General features: G+C 36.9%; 1 protein-coding gene across 1 annotated transcript in view; it reads right to left on the bottom strand.

Annotated features, from left to right (window-relative positions):
• Nucleotides 1–23,426, bottom strand: part of LOC122809104 (mitochondrial carnitine/acylcarnitine carrier protein-like) — a 708,815-nt gene that overhangs the window by 226,967 nt on the left and 458,422 nt on the right. Inside the window, exon 6 of the mRNA XM_044080345.1 lies at nt 4,206–4,278. Coding sequence (XP_043936280.1) covers nt 4,206–4,278 — 73 coding nt within the window. The remainder of the gene's footprint in view (nt 1–4,205; nt 4,279–23,426) is intronic.

Below are 23,426 nucleotides of genomic sequence, written 5' to 3'. Positions count from 1 at the left end.
TGATCCCGTTAAGCTTGTCTGCAATAATGTTTCATTCTGACGTAACCTGGAGGCGAAAGAATAAGATGAGTTGCTAGTGCTCAGGTTACCATAGCTAGTCTACAACGGGGATCATATCTTGCACCCCATGTTTGTTTATGCAGCACATCACTATGATATTGTTTGTGATTACTAACAGAGGCCCCGGAGTCCAAAGGCAATTTAGAGATTTGACAGCATTTATTACTGCCATTGTTTCTTTGATATTAATGTGCTTTAGTTTCTTTGTTTTTTTACACAAGCACAGAACTTTCACCCCATTAGACACTGCTCCCCAAACAAAGACTGAGGCATCTGTGGTTACAGACTGAGTAGGAGCTGGAAGTTGGAAGGGAAGATCTGGGTTGAGAGCTAAACTGGTCCACCCACCAAAGCAACTCCGTTCTGACACCCCTAACACTGGAATTTGAAAGAAAAGTATATGCTGTTGTTGGATCCAAACAGAACTGAGAAACTACTGAATTTTTCTCAAGTGATATCTGGTGAAAGGAATCATAAGAATTGTGTAGAAGCCATGAATCCTCCCTGGTTGAGGCCAGACACTGGGTGGAGAAATTCTGAAACAGTTCTTTGCAAAGATCTACTTTGCCTTGAGGAAAACAAGGTCTCATGATGGATACCTCTAGAATGCATCCCAGAAACACTAACCTTTGAGCAGGAATGATTGAATATTTTTGTAATTTTACCTGGAACCCAAGAGAAAGGAGGAGGTCTTTTAACCAGGAAAGAGATTCCTGACATTTTGAAACAGTTGGCAAAAATATGACAAGTCATCTAAATATGGAAAAATGTGAATGCCTTACAACCCGCAATGAGCTATTACTCATGCTAGACACTACGTAAACATCTTTGGAAATGTAGACAGCCCACAGGACAAGACAAAGAACTGAAAATGTAAGTCAGATGCATAAAATCTTAAAAAAGTCTGAAGTCTTTGAGGATTGGGATGTGATGATGAGCATCTTTTAAAGCTAGAGTCATAAAAAACAACTGAGATGTGGAATGAGGAGTAACACAGACTGAAGGGAAAGCATCTTGAACTTTGGGACTTTGATATGAAGGTTTAGAAAAGAAAGGTCTAGGCCTGGTCTACAAACTTCTTCTTCCTCTGGTACCAGAAAGATTCTTGAATAAAATTCCTTGCATTTGTTCTGATGGAACTGATTCTATGACCCAAAGAGATAGCATTTGGTCCAGGACTGGGGAGGAAGCAGAGACATTTGGTTTTAGGGATGAGTTGGAATTCCTTGAAAAGTAGGAAGGGACTCCTACTGCTGATTGTAATCTTTCTGAATGATACATAGAACCCACTTGTTTGAGGTAATCTAATGCCACTGGGTAAATGAAGACCTAGACTTTGGGAAATATTTAATTGGTTCTTGGGGGTGGGGGACACTTGAAGGGGCATACAGTCAGTCTGCTTTTCTGGAGTGCCCTTGGTTATGGAAGGCCCCCTTCCCCTTCTGTCTGGCAGTTGGGGTATAAGGTTAAGACTATGATCTTCAGCTCCTGTGATAAAGGGCTTGAATCTCATAGCCTTCATTTGCCTGCTGTGTGACCTTGAGCAAGTACCTTAACCAGACATTGCTCCTAGATTGCCCATGAAGAGGAACTGTGTGTCTGGTGGGCCTACTTGGTTAATACATGAATATTCTTTTCAGCCTCTTTACCATTGCTTTTTGAAATTATGTTTGCTTGTACCTAGCTGAGACTGTATGTTTTGTTTCCTACAAAATGATCCAGGATTGGAAGGAAAGGTCTTATTAAACTTTGGAAATGAGAGCTGAAAACTGTGCATGATCCCCTGAATGAACTTCCCTCTTTCATCAAATGTTTTAAGGATCTCAGCAGAGAGGGGTCAAACAATACCCTAATATTTAAATGAGAATAAGATCTCAGCTTTGACATTCTCTCGTAAATTTTGTGACTGTAACCAAGCAAACCTTCTCATAGCTGATTCAGTAACAGCTGTTCTGGATAAAGCATCAACAGTCATAAGAATACTTCAACAAATGTTTAGTTACCTGAGAAATAAAACCTATTAAAGAATCCATGTATGGTTTCATCTTTGAAGAAGGCAGTTTAGAAGTTAACATTCACATATTTTCAAAATAAGCAAGCAAGTATTTTGACGTATGAGCCAGACAATTCAGAATTATGAAGGCTAAAGTACAAGAATAATACACTTTCTTCCCAAATCTATCAAAAACATTCCCATCTTTGTCCGAAAGGATAGGGTTAGCATTTACAAGGTGTTTGGCGACAGATGATTTAAACAAAGAAATAATTGCAGGGTCTGAGCTGAGACTAAAAATCGATACTTGGTCTGAGGGACATTTTACAATCTATGACACCTTTTTAGAGGCAAGGGGTTGACTGCCAGGCATGCTGCTGGCTGTAAAGAAAACATCCCCTAAATCTTGTAACACAGGAGGAACAGCTGCAGGATGAGGAAAATCCATCTGTAATAAACTGTAATATTTTTGCTGGGATAATGGAATTTAACACTTGCCCCACTGAAATAATTATTTCATTCTGGCTATTGTTTCAGAAAAAAGATAATTTGTCAAGGGTGGATTCTGAAGAAAACTGTTCTTCATAATTACATTTCCCTTTCTGTGGTGTAGGTACTGGAGAAATATGTTCCTAGTCTAATTCCTGCCCTCAGTCTAGAAATCAGTATCACCCAGAGAGGAAAATCTCTTTCATTTAAAACTCAGTGAGGAATCAGAACATAAAAAAGGAAGGCTTAAAAAAATCTCTTACCAAAATCCAGCCAGTCTTCCCTGTCCATCATCTGTGCAACAGGATAAGAAACACACCTACCTTTTTATTTTCTTTTTCTAGGAGACCCCCCACCCCCAGAAAAAGATTGAACCAAGCTTAGGGCTCTTGCCCAGGAATCAGGTCAGTTTTGTGGAAAAGCATTGTCTGCTCCCTCCTCCAAGACTGACAAGAGTGATTCTCCCTTACTCATTGAAGAAGATCCCAGAGTTGCACAGCATGTGTCTAATTCCTGGTCCTAAGCAGCTTTTTGTGGAACAATGCCAGTAGGAGTGAGAGAAGATGATTAGTCATTCAAAATCACTCATTGGCAGCTGAGACAGTGAGAAAGACAGCCCGACTACCAAAGCTCCCATGAAATGTTTTTCTTCTTGTGGACAGGAGACAGAAGAACCAAAGAGCCTGAAGCCTACTCCATTGTTTAGCAGAGAAAAGTGCCTGATAAACAGGTAATACAGCCTAGAAGAGTCAATGAGCCTCCTGATGAAGGTTTCACAATTTTGAGCTAAAAATTTTAGTGGCACCTCCTAACCCAAACTAGTCCAAACCCCATCTATACTTTTCCACATAAAAATAGTTAATTTTTTGCATAAAAAGTGACTTTAAAACAGTTTTCCTATATCACGTAAACTGAAAAAATAATTTAAAGAAAACATTTACTGATAGCTACTAAGAACATATTTCCTACCTTATATATACACCTTTCTGTACAAAAAGTCAACTTTTTCCATAGAAAAATAGTTGAAGTGAAAGGTTTTCCGCAGAAAGCTACTTATCTTCCATACCTTGGAGAAGTACTATTCTACCACTGATTACTCAAAGCCTTCAGGGTAGAATGCAGTTCAATGGTAATAAAGTTCTAAAGGTTTGGCACCCTAACCACTGACCTCTTTATATTGCTCTCCTCAAGCCCTTCAACAGCTAAGGCACGTGTAAGTTGCCTTAAAGCTTTGTATGCTGGCCATTTGTTATATCCTTGTCAGGATAACGCAACAGTGATCTAATGAGTGCTTACATTTGAGTACTTTATAGCTCACACATACACCAGGGAAAAAATAATATACATGACTTATCCTGTAATACAACCAAAATGCAAGGAATATGACCGACAAGAAAGTACTACTTATGCCTTCTGACAAAAAATATTGCTTAATCCTTCTGTTCCAATTAATTGCACATATGCTTCTGTAGACAGATGCACCCAAACAGATAGGCAAATGTGACACTTCAGTTATGTTACCCTGGATGACTATATTATTCAAAAATGTATCATGAAAGCAAACAGGTCATAGCGAGAGACAAAAATATGCAGTATATGGTAAAACATTAGTAAGATATCACTTCAGTTCAACACTAGCTACACATAACACATATGAACAAACCTTTTCCCCTGTGGTGTCAAGCAGTCTTTCATCCACTCATAAGACATGAAGTAAGCACCTGTTGCAGGGACATCTAAAATCAGAAAAGAAAAAAGTTAGCATTTAAGGGCATGAGAAGTCTAAACACTCCTCGCTTTTCAGTGCACATGGCTGGTTTGCAAATTAAAAATAAATCTAAACCTGAGCACAAAACCAACTACAAAAGCACGTTTTGAGCATTCTGTTTTTGCTTTTTGTTTCTCCGTCGTTCATTACATTATCTCCATTCTTTATTAATTAAATGTTCTGTCATAAGTCTAAACAAGACATAAGTCTAAACAAGACACTGACACAGATGAGAAGGTTATTTTAGGAAAAAGTTCTGGACAAAGGATTATAATAATTATTGACATTATTTTTTCAGTATTTAAGTGGGATAAAATAGTGATCCAAAAAGAACATTTTCTGGTTCAGCCTGGAAATAAAAATGTAACCAACCCTGGTGGTCAAAAATCATTAATGATGTGTGTGTGTGTGTGTGTGTGTGTGTGTGTGTGTGTGTGTGTGTGTGTGTGTGTGTGTGAGCGTGCGTGCGTGTGTGCGTGTGTGTGAAAGCTCATTTCACTACTGTAAGGCAAGTAAAAGATATATACCCTTTTCCCCACTGTAGTGCGATCCTGGAGTTAGTATATATAGTTAGGGGGTGTGGGGAGCACAGCCCCCAACATTGGTGGGTGTGGGCGGCATAGCCCTTCACCTAGTTTGGTTTTATATTATATTTCACCGACAGCTTCAAAACAATACATTTTAAACCATAGACATGCATACTTACAACACCAACGACTAACTGTTTTCAGAAGACAATATGAATGCAAACTAAGTGGGGGGCTACGCCACCCACCCCCCCATGTGAGGGGGCTGTGGTCCCCACAACCCTCCTAGCTATATATACTAACTCCAGAATCCCACTACAGTGGAGAAAAGGGCATATTCCTTTTACTTGCCTTACAGTACTCTACACAGTGCCAATACTTCACTTCAGTGAAATGAGATTCTGTGAAATGAGTTTTCAGTAATTTGAGCTTTCAGTGATTTGGTCAAGGTGAATTGAAATTCAGTGAAATGAGCTTTCAGTGAAACAAAGTAGACCCATATATATTTATGTATATATATATATATATATATATATATATATATATATATATATATATATAAAACAATGAGGTACTGTACGCCTTCGAGTACATGGAAACTCATCTTGAACAGTACCTACTTCAGTGAGATCTGCTCATCTGATTATAAGAAGACAAATTGAAACTGTGAGTACTCTACAGGCTTAGACATCTTTTCATTCCTTCTACAAATAATAACTGATAACCAAAGAATTCAAGTAGTGAGTTGAGGACTGGAGCTTATATAGTAAAGACAGCTTTGCATACAAAATAATAACATTGATATAACGCTGCACAAGTCAAAAAATACTTAGTAAAAACAATACAAAAATTGGAAAATCATAAAATCCTGTGACCAATCTGGGAGTTAAGATTAGAACATCAGGAGTTATTATGGCAGCTAAGAACAAATGCTATTTTTTTACCAGGATGCAATGAATTCATATGGATTAAACCTGTATTAAATCTTAAGGCCACCAGACTATGATTTTATTAAAAAGATGGCCACAGGATTTTACGATTATTTATCATTTTTCAGTTTTATAGTGATGTGTTTTATTTCTTCAGTGATATGTTTTTATACTTTGTATTTTGTGCTTCAAGTGATGGTTTTTAGCACTGAGATCCTGATACTAATGTCATAATATGTTTTACCTAATCACCTGATTGTTTCTTCAATTACTCAATTTAATTAACAAGGGGTTTGAATTTAAGTATAAAAGGAAATGACATAATTATTTAGTAGTTCTGAGGAAGTCCCAGGGAATGGAATGAAAGTGCTAAACTATGGTTTGTGTTGGTGGAATTTAATTAAATTTTTGTATTTTTTTTTTACTAAATATTGGTTTGGACTTGTACATCACTACATCAACATTATTATTTTGTATACAAAGCTATCTTTACTGTATTAGCTCTAGTCCTCAGCTCACTACTCAAATTATTTGGCTATCAGTTATTAATTGCGAGAAGTGTGCCCACTTATTTTTTGGATCTCATTCCTTCTACCCCCTCATCTCCCAGATAAATTCCTTCAACTTTTTATCAATTATTGTCCACAGCTTCTCCTCTGGTTGATTAAAATATGCCTGACCCATATATAAAATAAAATGGACTAAAAACATTTTACTGCTTATATCTTACTATCCTGATCTATTAACAACAGCTTCCAGTTTTTCAGTTTTTGTATTATCTTTTGTTTAGTTTCCTCCGACATATCCTTAGCTGCCACAACAGAAATCTTTTTATCCATACTCCTAAATACTTAATCTTATGTCCCTGTAAATATACATACTGCTGAAACAATGTATGTGTGGGCACATAATTTATGGCTATAGCCTTTGACTTATCTTCATTAATTTTATATCCCAAAAAGAGTTGAAACTGTCTAAAAATGTTCCACAGCACCCTGTTTTAAAAACTGGTAGAGTTAGAGGGCACACTGTGCAGAAAAAAAACTGAGATTTTCTACAATACCAGATAAACTGGAAGGAACAGACTAGATTAATTTTATGAAAGCACAAATAAGTAACTGGCCTGGTATTCCACAGTAGGACTTGTTAACTTAAAGGGCACATCATGTGCATGCTCCAAACTTGGCTGTGAGAAAGCAGCCAAGACCTGTATTAGTAAATATGCAATCATATCAGCAGAAAGACTTGGTCCTATCATAACTGTGGCAGAAAGGCAAAGTATTAAAAATTGGAGACAGTATAGGTTTTGTGAAAAATGATTATTCACTGTACACCAGACAGAAAAGAAGCAAATTTATCCCAGTAATCTGGAAATGTCAAGAGGTAGGTATGAAATTCAAGCTATTATATCTGGCCATCTTCTGAATATTTTTCCTAGAGGAACAAAGTAATTTTTAAAGTGATTACTAGGCTAATGACCCTAGGAGGACTTTGTAAGCCTAGCCATGTTTCCCCAAGCTGAGGATCAAACTATATACCTTGTGTCTGTAAGATGAACACATTATCCATTATGCAAACCCCAATTTTTATTTTATTTTAGTTTAGTTTATTTTACATTTGTTGACCGGGCAAGTCCAGCTGGATATATGTCCATTTTCAGTGGAGGCCCGGGGAGAAAAGCTCCACAAATTACAACAACATAAAAGGTCAAGACAAAGACAATAACAGTATAATTTGGTACATAAGTTTAACAATTATAGTACAAGCCTAAGATTATATATTTTATATTTCAGTAGGAAAAAGGAAAAATGTATCTAAGAATAGATGAAAAAGACTAATACATTTGTATTAGAAATGGTGTAGTACAAATCTTTATAACATATTACAAAATTAGATACACCTAGTAATTTATGATAAGAGATACTAAGGTCTCACAAAAACCTAAGAAAGAAAAACACTAGAGATCAATAGATAGACTATAGAAGAACAGCAAACAAGGATGGAGTTCTAGTGTTATTTAACACATAGGTTGTGATACTATATGAAGGTGTTTGATCATTCCACAGTATATACTTATTTACATGAGAAAAAATCCTAAGGAAGGTTAAGCTCACTAAAAATTAGCGAGACAACACAAGATCATAATCATGGGAGGCTAGGAATTGTGGGAGTCTAGTTAATAGTTAGGTACTTAGTCTGGGTTAACACAGGGGCATAGCCAGTGTGATTTGAGGTAGGGTTTAAGCTTGCTTTTAAATAAGCTGACAGAGGATATTGAGGTTAGCTGGCTTGGGAGAATGTTCCAGGCTCTACCTACTGTATTGGAGAACAAGGTGTCACCAGCTAAGTTGTTGGATTTTGATATTTGTACAAGCAGGTTATTAGGTGAGCGTAAGGTCTTGAGGTTATTATAGGGGATGACTAGGGATGTAAGTATGGGTGTATTTTGAGGTAAATACAGGATCTTATGGGCTACTATTAATTGATTGAAAAGTATTAAATTTGGCAGCTCTAACCATCCTAACTAATTCAGATTGATACAGTGATGAGTTCTATAGGAGGACCCAGCTGCAAATCTGGCAATATTGTTGTAGGAGGATGTAAGTTTACTCAGATTACTTCTACATATTTTGGTATAGATAGGGGAGGCATAGAGCAAGGTAGAGATGAGGTGGGTACGAGCAATAGTAACCCTGGCTGGAGGTGTAAGAAAGGGTTTTATTCTATAGAGGGAATCTAGTTTCTTGTTTACTCTTTTTATGGTGTTATTAATGTGAGGTTCAAAGGACAAGTTGTTATCTATTAGTACCCCGAGTAGTTTGGTGGTTGGTTCAGGAGATATTATAGTTCCATCATTTGAAGTAATAGTAAAGTTAAGTGGGGAGGTTCTGCGGGTGGGAATAAATAGTAGCATTTTTGTTTTTTTTGGGGTTAAGGATAAGACGTCTTTGTAGGAGCCAGTTTTCAACTGTACTAAAGGTCATTTGGGTTAGTGACTGAAGTTCTGATTGAGAAGCAGCAGCGCATATGAGTGTGGAGTCGTCAGCATATTGGATACAGTCAGCTTGAGGAATTACAGAATGAAGGTCATTTATAAAGATGGAAAAGAGTAATGGGCCTAATATAGATCCTTGCGAGACCCCCTAGAGTGACTGGGACGTGGGAAGATAAAGTATTTTCCCATAGTACAGCCTGTTGCCTGTTATGTAGGTATGATTGGAACCACTGTATAGTATGGTTGTCCAATGACAGGTTTTTGAGTGTGTCTATAAGAAGGTGGTGATTCACCATGTCAAATGCTTTGGACAGGTCAATAAAAACAGCTGAGGATAGCGTATCAATATTACGATTACTGTTAATATGGTTAGTGAAGGATAAGAGAGCGGAGGTGGTGCTATGAAATGGTCTAAAGCCATGTTGACAGGGGGCTAATAAATTGTGATCGAGTAGGTAGGTTAACAGTTGTATGTGTATACATTTCTCCATTATTTTTGCCAAAGGAGATAGAATAGCTATGGGCCAATAATTGGGCAACTCTTTGGAGTTACCGCCCTTATGCAGGGGAATTATGTGAGAGATTTTCCAGATTAGGGTAATAGATCCTTCAGAAATAGTTCTGTTAATGAGGATGGATATGGGGTAGGCTATGACTTTAGCAGCTTTTTGCAGGTATTCTGCAGGTAATTTATCAGCAGAGAGAGTAGTGGGTTTAAGTTTCTGTAGGAGGTTACAGATAAGTGAAGTGGGTACTAGCTGAAAATGAAATTGATGACAATTATTGGTAAAGGTTGTGGCAGAGCCTGGGATGCTAGGGGATAGCTGGTTGGCTATGGATTGTATGGTTTCAGTGAAAAAAGTATTAAATGAGTCAGCTATTTGGATGGGATTGTTGTGATCAGAGCCAGAGGGAGAGGGAGTACTTGAGCATCCAGGGTGTAGGAGGTTATTGATACCTCACCAGAATTTTTGGGGATTATTTTGGTTGGTTTGTTGTAGTTGGTAGTAGTAGTTTCTTTTATCGGCTAATATGGCTTTTTTGTTTCATTTCTTAGCTGTCTGAATTGCAGGTGGTCTGAGGAGCTTTTGTTGAGTGCCATTTGGCCCATTGTTTATTTCTTTGGAGGATTTTTTGTTTGGTCGTTTTGGTGAGCCATGGTGCCGGTTTGGTTCTAATTCTAACTTTGCGTAATGGAGCATGGCTGTCTAAAATGGTTAGAAATTTAGAGTTAAAGTATTTCACGGCATTATCTATTGGGAGGTATTTCAGGGGTGACCATTCACAGGTGACTAGTTCAGCTTGAAAGTGAGCAGGGTTAAAATTTTTGGTAGTGCGAATAGTTCTACAGATGGTAGAGTTTAGGATGACAGTTTTTGTTCTGATTAAATAGGTAAGCAAGTGATCACTTATGTCCTCAGGGAGGGTGCCTGTTTTATAGTTTAGTTGGGGGGTATTAGTGAGTATCCAGTCAAGGGTACTAGTTTTGTTGTTAGTTTTATCTGTGCGGGTTGGGGATGTTATAGTTTGGGTAAAACCATATAAGTTGATATGAGTAGAAGGCTGCTCAGATACACAGGAGTTCCAGTTAATGTTAAAATCTCCAAGTATAATGGTTTCTTGGGGGTAGTTACCCCCAACCAATGATGTAGAACAGGATAAGGAGGAAATAAAAAAGTGTGTCAGGCATAAAGTGAGCCATCAAACAGATGGGGACTCTGCTTCACATTCTTCTAGTAATAAAGCTCATAAAGAGAATTTGCCCATGAAACCTTTCCAATGTTTCAAAGGAAAATGCACGAGAAACAGAAAAAAAAAACAGGAGTTTACTAGAAAAAATGAGAGTACCTTGAACTTGAAGCAGAATCTAGGGTTGGGAAATGGAGATGAACAGGAAGAAGACCAGCAGTGCTGAAATTAGTGAACAACGTGAGACTATAAAGCATAAATCACATTTGTGGAATATGGCTTTACAAGAAAAAGTGGCTAAGAAAGATTAAACTTTTGTTGACTTTGTTAAACTTGTGGGGGGACTAAGAGGCAAATGCCCCACTTCATTTTGTTAGTGTTTGGAAGGACACTAAAAGGAAAAGTAACCATAAGTAAAACATTTTTTTATTAAAAGTATTTGTATTAAACAGTTCATTGTATAAATTGCATGTAATATAGCAACATATCACCATAGGTTCATAGGTTCATAGATTAGTACTAAGCTAACTGCCCTTGCGAGCCATTTTAAGCCTAGCCAATTATCCCTTGTGAGACTCAAACTCTGCACCTTGCTTTTGTAAGGCAAACACCTTAACCATTAGACCACCCTCCCAACTATTAACTTAAATGTGCTTTTGTCTAGCCTTTCTTCTCTTTATAAATTGTAATGCTTGCATTTCTTAAAACTAAAAAAGAAAAAAATGTACTTGTTTACTTTAGTATCTTTATCACGCACAACAGTATTACTAAGATTTTCTACTGTACCAGAGAAACTGGGAGGAACAGAATGTTTTATTTTTATGAAGGCACAATCCCTTTCCATAAAGATATCTCTCTATCCTTACCAACTTGCAGGTATCTGCTAAAAATAAACTTGAAATATGCTACAACAAAGTTGGTAAATTTCCTGCCAATAAACAGTACTATATACATCACTGCAAGTCCTTTAAAAGCTTGAACTGGCTTGAACTGCTTTTCTGCCTGGACTTTGTACAACTAGCTACTGCTCACAACATCATCTATAAACCCCATGCCTGCCCTGCACTAAGCTCTATTCTTAGACCCCTTCATTCTAATGATAAACAACTTCTCACCATCTATTAACCTTAAAAAGTTATTGAAAATAGCATTTACTTCAACTCTGTTGCCAAAATGAAATTCTGTTCCACTGGCTACTACAACTGTAACTTAACATCCTTCCTTCAAGCATCTTCTGAAAGACCACCTATCAAACTCAAGGCTGTGCTCATGCTATACTCCTGGCTGAACATCAATCTTGTCTACTTTTCTCCACCTGTATCTGTACAGATTCTCTACCCATCACCACTCACCACTTCCTCATCTTCACCTGGCTATCCAACCCTCTCTACCAATTTATATAACCTCTTCCTATCATCTGCTTCCCATTTATACTAATTTGTCCTTCCCTCTTTACAGTTACAATTACATTAAACATATGATTTTACTTATTACTATTGTGAATTGCCAAAAGGACACTCTCCAGAACTGTATATAGTATTTTACTTTGCTTTTTCTCTTTGTTACATATTGTTGGTATATCTCCATGCTTTACAATATTGTTGATTATTTTTGAAATGTATAATTTTCAACTTTTTTTATGTAATGTCTTTAAATTTTTTTAATTTCTCTATTAAATGGGGCTTTTCTCTCCAGGTCTCCACTGAAAATGGGCTCGTGTGAACCAGTCAGAATTTCCTGGTAAATAAATGTCAATATATAAATCATAAATAAAGAATTTTAGTGACTGTTGTGCGTGATAAAGATACTAAAGTAAACAAGTACATTTTTTTCTTTTTTAGTTTTAAGAAATGCAAGCATTACAATTTATAAAGAGAAGAAAGGCTAGACAAAAGCACATTTAAGTTAATAGGCCATAATCCTGAGCTGTTGGAGTAGGGGGTGGGGTGTAAAATTGCACTGATTATAATATATGCAGAGTTGATATGTTTTCTTGTAGTTTTACATAGGTGAATGTCTAATTAAAGCCCTTGGCTTAATCTAATAAGTTTTTTGTGTAAGCAAGTTGACTTTAAAATAAGAGACCACTGTGAATGTAATGCATTGCTTCCCCTTAGCAAATACATGTTCGGTGAATTAAAAACTCTGCAGCTGAGGGCAGCTGTATAGTTTATACTTATGTTTCCATGAAAACAAACTGATTACAGGTGAAGGCAATAAATTACGAGAAGACTGGACAATGCTTTTTGAGAGAAACATAAAATTAGAAGGTACAAAGGCAAACAGCTTAGAAAAATAAAGTTTGAAATGAGTGGAAGTGAATAAGAGATAGCAACTTTTCTGGTACCTAAATACTTTAATGCATTTACTAGTATAGTGTATAATTTAATTTTATTTAAAGACAGCCAGTGCACTTTATCTTAAGGCTAAAAGGTAACATTTTCTGAAAGCATACAAGCTGTCTTTCACATCTGAGAGGGGAATAAAGATAAGACAAGAACAGACATGCAAGTAGGAGCACAAGCTGTAACATGCGCCTTAGCAATGATAACCTTAACTTTAGGTTAGGTAATGCCTGTGGGTGCAGCTGTCAGTTTAGCACTATTGTTCCTATCAGGAGGGTTAAACTTCATTATTTGAAGATGTAATTAGTTTTTGGTTTGTTTTAAGTTAATAGGTTATGGGAGTGTTCTAGCAGTGTGTTTGTTTTTTGTTTAAGGGTTTTCATTATAACATAACGTCTTGTAAAATGGGACATAGGCTCAAATGGAGATGACAAGAAACAACTGTATAAAGGTTAAAACTGCCAAACTTTAGAGGATACATGTAACACAAAAGCTGGAAATTGACATTTAAAAAAGTTGTTATACATAATAGGTGGGAATAAAACCTTTTTATCATAATGGCTACGCTATCCATACTATTTTGAAATGTGAACAGCTTCACATGTATAGACAAAAAGATAAGAGTAATGAATTATATTAAAAAATGCAGAGTGCAAATAGCAATGCTACAGAAGACACATTTGGATAGATGTAAACATGTGAATTTGATAAAGAAAGGATTTCAGGAAGGATATTCAACAGAATATCAGGGAAAAAGGGAAAGGGGAGTACTTATACTAATTTCCATAAGAGCTCCAATAGTGATAAAAGTGGAAAAAAAAGATAATAATGGTAGATTTGTGGTAGTAAGGGGATGCTGGCAAGGGGGGAGAAGAATTATGCTGGCAAACATAAAACTGCTGTTATGCAGCTTAAGAACATTTTGGGAGAAATAATCAGTTTTCAGCAGGGAATATTAATTGTAGGTGAATACTGGAACTTGATTTGAAACATTAAGGATGTATCTAGCAAAAGAAAATAAATTTCTAAAGAAATTTATGAAAATATTTGGTGTAGAAGATGTGAATTCAGTAGTAGGAACTTGGAGAGAATGTGCATATTACTCCCCAAGGTACAATAACTGGCCTGGAATAGACAGACATTATATTTCACAGGAACATGTGCATTTAATTGAAAGCTTTGACACACATCCAATAATTATTTCAGATCATGTGCCAATAACAACAAAGATAAAAATGCAGCATAATTAAGTCAAAATGAGTTGAAGGCGTGTCCCCACCTACCTGTTAAAAAGTAAGGAATTTAAGGAATGGGTACTGGAAATTATTCAAAAATTATTAGGAAAGACAATATTTTCAGAAGTTATAGCTAGTGAGTAGGATAAAATGAAAGTGGAGTTTAAAAACAGGATAGACATAAAAAAGAGATATGGTTAAGAAGTAATAAGAATTATTTATAGAGACTAACAAACATTAATGCAAAACAAGGGGAATCTCACATAAGAAGAGGTACAACTGCAGAGTGCTAAAGAGAAAATAAGGGACTATCTGCATAATATGCATGTGTTTAGAAAGACTGCTGTTTTTGACAATAACTCCAGAGCACAAAAACTTTTAGCACAATGACTTAAACAACAGAAAGTAGAAGGGCTTGTTTGTAAACCTAGAGAGCCTATAACAAGAAAAATAACCAGAGATCCTGTAGAGGTATTAGAGATATTGTGGACATTTTAGGAAAATTTGTATAAAACAGAGAAATGTGGAAGTAAAGAAAAAGCAAATATGGAAATATTTACAGAGGACTTAAGTATGTCAAGGTTAGAGGCAGATGAGGGTCAACAATTAGCAGTTAAGATAGAGGGAGATAAGATAAAAACTGTGATGTATAACCACTCAGGAGGAAAGTTTCCAAAAATAGATGTTATTCTTGTGGATGTTTGGAAGCTAGGAGGGAAGAATGTGATAAAGATCTGTAAGGTTTTGTTTAACACTATTTTAAAAGTAGGTGTAAGTAAACTTTCCATAACATTAAATATTCAAATGATCACTGCTGCAGTAGCCACTCCCTTCCTCCACCCCCTTGTTTTTTGATAGGTTGTTTATTCCAGACTGTAGTTATTTATTTTTTGCTCTTCCTAGCATTGTCCTTTCAGAGCTCAGCCTCCTTCTCTCTCTCTTGGCAGCAAAGCTCTGAAGGGCTTGGTGCCCAAACTTGTCGTTTAGTAGCTCCACATGAGCTGCTTGACAGTTTGGGCACATGGAAGGTACACTGAAGCTTTGAAAGCTGGACAGCTGTTATATCCTTGTCAGGATATAACCCATACAGCTAAGGCTACTGCAACAGTGATCAGTATGATGAACATCAAAAGGGACTTATATTTCCAAGGATTTATAAAATATGAATGTTTACAAGAGGGATCTAGAGGTGGTGGTGTTCTTTTAGCAATTCATGAGAATATCAAATCTTTACTTGAGTGTTTAAGTGTTGATTTCCACAATGATGGTATTCATAACTCCCTAAAGATCATTCTGTTACTGTATACCAAATATGGCTAGCACTAAACACTGGGACTACATAAGGAAACCAGACCTAATGTTAGGGACAGGTCATCAGCTGTTAATGGGGATTTCAATTACACCAATGTAAAATGTAGCTCTTTCTCAGCTAAAAACATATTTTTCAAGTATGTTATCCTTTCATGGACTTCACCAAGTAGTACAACAGAATACCAGAGGCAATCATATGCTGGGTATTGCTGCCACAAATATCACAAATAAGATCCATAATGTGTCAATTACTCTACCTTTAGGAACTTCATATCATAATATTGTAACATTTTGATATAACAAAACTTTTCGCTTCTATAATATGTTGAATTAAGTTTAATTTTAATAAGATTTATTACTAAGTAATTTATCAGGTACTAGACAACACTGACTGGTCCTTTGAGTCTCTCTTGAAATACAAGCATTGTGGTTATTCTATCCTTGAAAACATACTGATGTAGTATCAGATCCACTGCCAGCATTAAGCATAATAAAATTAGGAATTGTTTTCCATTTTGGTGGTCTTGTGAGCTCAAATAATTTCATATTAAAAACATAAAAAAGTTTAAAGAGTTTTAAAAACATACAAGAACTATCCAAATTAATATACTAAAAAGAAACTAAATAGAACCATTTGAAAGGTGAAATTGTTAAATATGTCTCATCTTATGAAAAAATAGCAGATGATAAATCTAATAAACTATTACAGGTGTATTAATCAAAATACTAGACAACAAAATGTAATTAGTGTTACAAAGGTGACCAGTTCATTGTTACATGAAATTACGTCTATAGCAAATTAATTTAATTATTTTGTTCACTCTAGTAGTAATAATTACATTTCTGAGAAGGAAAATTATGGAATTGGATTGCACTAGATGCTCCATGTCCCTTTTTTCCAGTGACACTATAATGAAAGCACTGAATAGTGTTAAGAAACTACTTCTAGGGGTCCTGATAAAATCCCTGCTAAATTGCTTTGTAACATTAGGAAGGCTATGACACCAATATTAAGACCTATTTTAATAGTCTGTTACACTGTGGATAAGTTCTAAATGTCTGGTATTACACCAATACACAAAGGGAAATAAAGAATTTAAGAACTACAGTCACATTAGCTTGATGTTAATCCTTGGTAAACACTTTGAAAGGTGTATTATTGATGCTATTAATAAGAAGATTATTACATTTCTTTCAATATGGATTCTAAAAGGGGAGATGAACATTGACAGATTTGTTTGAATTCTATGAACAGATCTATTGGGCTGTAGATGAGGGCTTAACATCTGGTGTAGTGTACTAAGATATGTCCAAAGCATTTGATTCTTTATCCCATTGGTTATTCATAAACAAATGGTAAAGACAAAAATCAACCCATACATTAGAAGGTGGGTTATGTCTTGGCTATTGGGAAGACTGCAATCAGTTGTTAGGATAAAAAACACAGAATTCTTCTCAGTCACTGCTGGTGTCCCACAGGAATCTATCTTGTACTCGCTGTTTAATATTGTTTTTGTAACTTTTCCAAAGAGCAAACTTTGTTGGATCAGCAAGTATGCTGATGATCTAAAGATTGCTTTCACGAAGACCAATAAGGCTAATGCTTAAATTAAAATATATATGTTGAAAAGTAGCAACTGGAAGAACCTGTTGGTATAAGATTTAGTTTAAACAAATGTTCATTAATCTACTTTTGAAAACGTAGGTTTAGTTACCCAACTTATTTCTAATCATCAACTTTTAAAGAAGATGAGGTTTTCAAAGATCTGGATGTCTTGATTGCTAGGAATCTTTGTTTTGGAGAGCATGCTGAAGCAATATGATGTAAAGTGATGCGGTAAATTGGAGCTATGATTAAAAATATTAACTCTATAGACAGTAGCAGTTTCATCAATTAAATTAGACCTATACTTAAGTATAACAATGTATTTTTCATTTGTAATAGGAGTCAACTAAAATGTTTTGAGAGTGTGCAAAGAAGATTTACCCAAAAATAACACATTCAAAATATATGTTATAAGGAAAGGTGTACATTTCTAAGACTGCATTTGCACACAGGGTATTCGGTGATCCATTTTTAAAGTAAGTTTGAATATAAAACATTATCAAGGTACTATTCCCTTAAGGCACAAAAATTTAAAACTGCATACAAGTTAATTTAATACAAGGTTGAAGCAATCATTCATTACTTTAAGACTTCCAGCTTTGTGGAATGAACTTCCTGCATGGATCAGATCTTAATATCCTGGACACTTTCAAAAGTAATTTACATAAGTGAATCAGGAACCTGGCTTATATTCCAAATCTCATTGAATCACTGTTCGTAGACAGTCTTTTACTAGAAGTCTGAAACCATACTTATGAACATTCCTAGTCTGGTTCTCTGGCTAAAAAAAAACTAACAATAAATGATACATAAACAGATATCGTGGCTTTTGGTACAGCAAATAAACTTGTGCACTGAAGCCCCAAGAAAGTGTCACACCCTCTAACAATACCCTAAGTTCTGTCCACTATAATACACCTATCTAGGTCTTACACTAGACCCCACTCTAACACTCAAAGCTTATACAGAAAATACCATTAAAAAAGTAACAACACCACATAAAGTCACTGACTATCACTGACCACCTCACTCCTGAGACCAGAAAAGCTACAGCAAAGAAAAATGTTTTAATACGAAGACTGGTATACAGTCTACCCATATTTACACTACACTCAGCTCATAACACCAGTCTGATACATGTTACTGCCAAAGTAATCTGCACACATATTAATCTAGTACCTCACAACATCATTTCAGAGAACCAAGTACCTGCTCACCCTAGCCAGATCAGCACTATTGTTTTACTAGTTTATCTTTAACATCCTCCATGAACATTAGTGACCTTCCTTGGCCACAAAATTACAAGTTAAGTACGCTCATCACTTACTGTTTGAGACACTAAGATTACAGTGTAATGACAATAGTCATGCTGCTTTTCAATCTTGCTATTGGCAAAAGAATCTTTAGTAAAATTGTTCTCATCACCCAGAATAAGCTCCCTCAGGAAGCAAGACAAACTTTTAGAATATAATCATATCAAACAGATTCTATCAGGAAATATCCGTCAAAAAGACTGGAACTCAAAGGATAGATATTAACGTGAACAGCAATAGTGTCTCCTTAACCAAAGTTGCCAACCCATTCTATACACTTCTACACTTTTCAGTGAAATGAGTTTTTAGTGTTGTGATCTCTTAAAACAGTGAAAATTCTACCACAAGATACACCTGAAAGATCTAAGAATGTAAAGAAATAGAACTAGAGAACAATAAAACGCAGTCACTTTAACTGTACAATATTTTATTAACCAGTTACTAAGAGTTAAAGACTCCATCTTCCCACTTACACATAGGAATCTGGGGGGGGGTGGATGTTGCTTAAAACTGATATTAAGATCTTAATTAGGTACTGGAACCATGCCTGGAAGAACTGGAAAAAAACCATCAGCAACATCAAATTCATCAAACTTATTTACAATTCAGGCATACTTGCAGAATAACAGCTAAAGAAGTAAAATCAAAATAACTTAGAAGTAAACAAGGCTTGCTACCATGCAGTCCCAAACAGTTCTGCGGGCAGTTAAAGGTCTTATTTCACATATAACAGATTTGCACCCTTCTAGTTGTACTGACACATATCCAATTTTGCAGAAGATTACTGGAGCTTTGTACCGACACATTTATACATATAATGAATGAATATTATGTATCCATTAGTTGTCTGTTGTCACACATTCTATTTTAAACAGAAAACTTTCAAAGAAATTAAAAAAAAAAACGAATAAATTAGACAAAAACTCAGGCACAAAATGTAGCCTCTTGCATCCATTCTTCTTCAAGATAGCATCCCCATTCATTGCCAAACCTCTCTTTCATTTTCATTCTTTTTCTGACCACTGGAATTGTTTCTACAAAAAAATAAATAAGCCATCAGTTTTCCTTTACCGAAAGCCTACTCCCCATCCTGTGCATCGGATTATAGACATAAGGCAAATTTCTGCCTCATGACAAAAATATTTGACAAAATCTATTTAGAAACAAATCTACTCTGCCATGAATGACGACTACTATGTGACAATCAGCATGCATTTAGGAAGGGTTTCACAACACCCCATTGCACTATATATACTCTTTCAAACTCAATATACTGTAACATGAACAATACCATCCATATGGCAGGAATTTCAGTAGACAAGACCAGGGCATTTCAAATTGTTAATTACAACATCCTGCTGCTTAACCTGATCAAACTCGACTTTGATGCAAACACTTCAGACAGTAAGAAATTATCAAACTGAAAGAACATTTCAGGTCAGCTCTGACTCAGCCCCCCCCCCCCACCGAACATTCAAAGCAGGTATCCACTAAGGCTCAGTTCTTTCATTAATGACTTACCTTTAGACTTTACTGCAACTTTGTATATTGACAATACTTTACCACTTGAAACAAACAGATCAAAATGAAGTTTGCAACTCAGATGACAAGGCAGTTTAACTAAACTACCTAGCTGGACATGTGGCAATGGACTAACGTTAAGTGCAAGGAAATCTTCAGAAATGGTTTGCTGCTCCCCAAAAGCCTGCAGAAGGACATCCACCATCATTTATGGAGTTATATAACTACCCTCTTCCCAATATTAGAAATCAAGAAAACATTTTGGCGTAGTACATTTTTTTTATAAAGCAGCACTTTATTGATTACCATATTTTTACTTTTATATCCCCCTACATGATGCACTTACTGTTTAAGTACTAACTGCTGTTAAAAACATTTTATAATTACATCTTTATATAATAGTAGCATCATGTATTGCTCAGGCTGTGGATTGCATTGCATTACTGAAACTAAGTAGAAATTTTTTACGATTCCAAGAGCAGGATAAGTTCGTTCTTACACTTATTTCACTGAACTGCACTTCTGAAACGCTTATAATTGTGCTATACAGTTGATCTACTACATTTTGCACTGTTATAAAGCTTTTTTTATTGTTTCACTGCATTTATGTACTGTTTTATACTGTTTCAACTGTATTTTTCATTGCTAGATACTGTTTCATTACTCTAATTGCACGTTTACTGAATTACTTAACTGTAAACTGCTTTTTCATACTGAGAGTTGTATTTTCTGTTTGTGAGTGCTCTATCCGAGCTTTTCTGTGCATCTTTGATTTTTTTAGGTTTCTGTGTTCTACAGCTAGGAAATGTAATAGTGTGCATTACTATAATTGTATGTTTACAGTTAAAAGCATTCTCTAGAGTCTGCTTTTGCTCCTTGATCTGTTTAAAACTTTCATTTAGTGGCTACAGCTAGGAACTGTAATTTTTCTCACCCACCCTCCCTAGTGTTGTGGTGTTCTTATACTTGGTGGCTTTGCAGTTGCCCTCCAATATTATATATTTAATCTGTGACACTCCTCCCAATCTAGTGTCATTAGTTCATTCAGTCTAATAGAGAACATTTGTGAAGGCCAACCCACTCAGGTTCTTAACATTAAATTAACTTCTGTTCCAGCTTTCTCCATTTCCACTTTTACTGAAAAAAAAAATTCTAAGCTTGCTTCCCCCCTTTCCTGTGGCAGGTCTTGTCCAGATATGGATTTACTGTGTCCAGGACTGTTTGTGAGCTCCTGATCCCCCCCCCCCCCCACACACACACACACTTAACTAGGGTTAAACTATTCCTGGCACCATAAAGTCTGTTCTTCAAATTTTCCCTTGCAACTAGCCAGCTTTTTTAGCACTCAAATCTGTTTCTTTGAGCTCAGCACTTGTTCAGAACTCATTGTAAGCACTAAACACGTTACAAATTACTACAGCACTCAACTTTCCTCACTTGTCTAGAGGAAAACAGTTTTTAGTACTTAATAAATAAGCACCTATTCAGGCATGTCTAAAGGTCAGCTCCTGGTGTTTTCTCCTGTCTACCTGATGAATTTGGGCATCTTGGGACAATGCAGCACTTGCCTCATGTACACAGACAGCCCTCTCCTTCTACCACCCAACACTACGACCTGTGAGAGGTGCACTTATATAGCCAAACTGGAAGCAAAGCTCTCTTACTGAAGACTGGACTAGACAGTCAAGAGGAGAAGGTAAATACTTGCACCGCATCACACTCATCACATAGTCCCTCAAAACCTACACCACCAAAACACACACACAGAAGCACAAAACACGCACCTACATTCACAGAGGCTCTCAGTAATAACCTGCACAAACAACAGAGACCTCCAAAGCAGAAATGCAAGCAACCTCCACCCCCCAACACAACCCAAATGACACATAGCCCACATACTCAGTGAGCCCCTCAACTACAGCCCATAAGGCATAATGTACCCAACACTCTAGTCATAGGTGACTCTATAGTCAGGCACACTGATGTTCCACTCACCAGGCTAAAGAAGGAAAAAGTTACTGTCAGCTGCCTGTCAGGTGCCAGGATCCACCAATAATGCACGCACTCAGGTCACTCCAAAACAAGTACAAATATGACTCTGTCATTGTCCATGTTGGTGTGAATGACCTGAGATGTACCTCCCTGGACTACATGAAAAGAGACATGGTGGAGCTCTCCGATCTTGTAGCCCAGGCAGGTATGACCGTAACCCTGAGTAGCATCCTGCCATCACCCAGAATGATACTGGCTTTAACAATTGGCTAAGCTTCTGGTGTCATTCTAAGGGAATCCAGTATCTGTCTGCCTGGGATGACATGATTGACAGACCACGCTGCTTTGCCAGAGATGGCCTGCACCTGTCGCCCTTGGGATTCCAGATACTGGCAAAGGCTCTTGCCACCCCTATAGTGCCTTTTTTAGGAAAGAAATGCAAGCAACCTCCACCCCCCCAACACAACCCAAATGACACATAGCCCACATACTCAGTGAGCCCCTCAACTACAGCCCATAAGGCATAATGTACCCAACACTCTAGTCATAGGTGACTCTATAGTCAGGCACACTGATGTTCCACTCACCAGGCTAAAGAAGGAAAAAGTTACTGTCAGCTGCCTGTCAGGTGCCAGGAACCACCAATAATGCACGCACTCAGGTCACTCCAAAACAAGTACAAATATGACTCTGTCATTGTCCATGTTGGTGTGAATGACCTGAGATGTACCTCCCTGGACTACATGAAAAGAGACATGGTGGAGCTCTCCGATCTTGTAGCCCAGGCAGGTATGACCGTAACCCTGAGTAGCATCCTGCCATCACCCAGAATGATACTGGCTTTAACAATTGGCTAAGCTTCTGGTGTCATTCTAAGGGAATCCAGTATCTGTCTGCCTGGGATGACATGATTGACAGACCACGCTGCTTTGCCAGAGATGGCCTGCACCTGTCGCCCTTGGGATTCCAGATACTGGCAAAGGCTCTTGCCACCCCTATAGTGCCTTTTTTAGGAAAGGTTCAAATGACAAATTCACCACCGTAACAGGTACAAGCAAGCAAAATCTGAGGGTAATGCTACTCAGTGCTAGAAGTCTAAACCTCAAAATGCACTCACTTGAGGCACTCCTTAAAATGGAGAACATTGACATCTGTGCAGTGACAGAGACCTGGTTCAAAGCTCCAGAGAGCACTCCTGCATTACCAGGCTATAATTCATACCACAGCTTTCGGCCACTAAACCCGGACCGAAACACTAAAAGTGGAGGCGTTTCCATATTCATTAAGGATATCCACACTTCCAAGCTAGTTGCTCAGCATAATGCATCCGAGATTATCCAAGTTCAACTAACTCTGGGCAAAACCACGATTCAGATTGTAGCTTGCTACACACCCCCCACCATGCCCCAGGATTCCCACTCCTCTTTTCTTGATACACAGGAAAATATTAAGGTACAACTCAACACTCTAATAATGGGTGATTTCAACTACCCTACCATTAACTAGGAAAACTACTCATGTACCAACTCTTTTGCTCAACGTTTTCTGGAAATCATCAATTCCAATGCCTTGGATCAACTTATCCACACCCCCACCAGGGACAGCAATATCCTAGACCTGGTCATCGCCAACATGGGTGACCACTGTTCCACA

This window comes from Protopterus annectens, chromosome 8.part0 (genome assembly GCF_019279795.1).
Source record: "Protopterus annectens isolate FY-2018-M chromosome 8.part0, PAN1.0, whole genome shotgun sequence".
NCBI classification, from domain to species: Eukaryota; Metazoa; Chordata; order Ceratodontiformes; family Protopteridae; genus Protopterus; species Protopterus annectens.
Note: the sequence above shows the minus strand (reverse complement) of the source record. Positions and strands in the feature narration are given on the sequence as shown.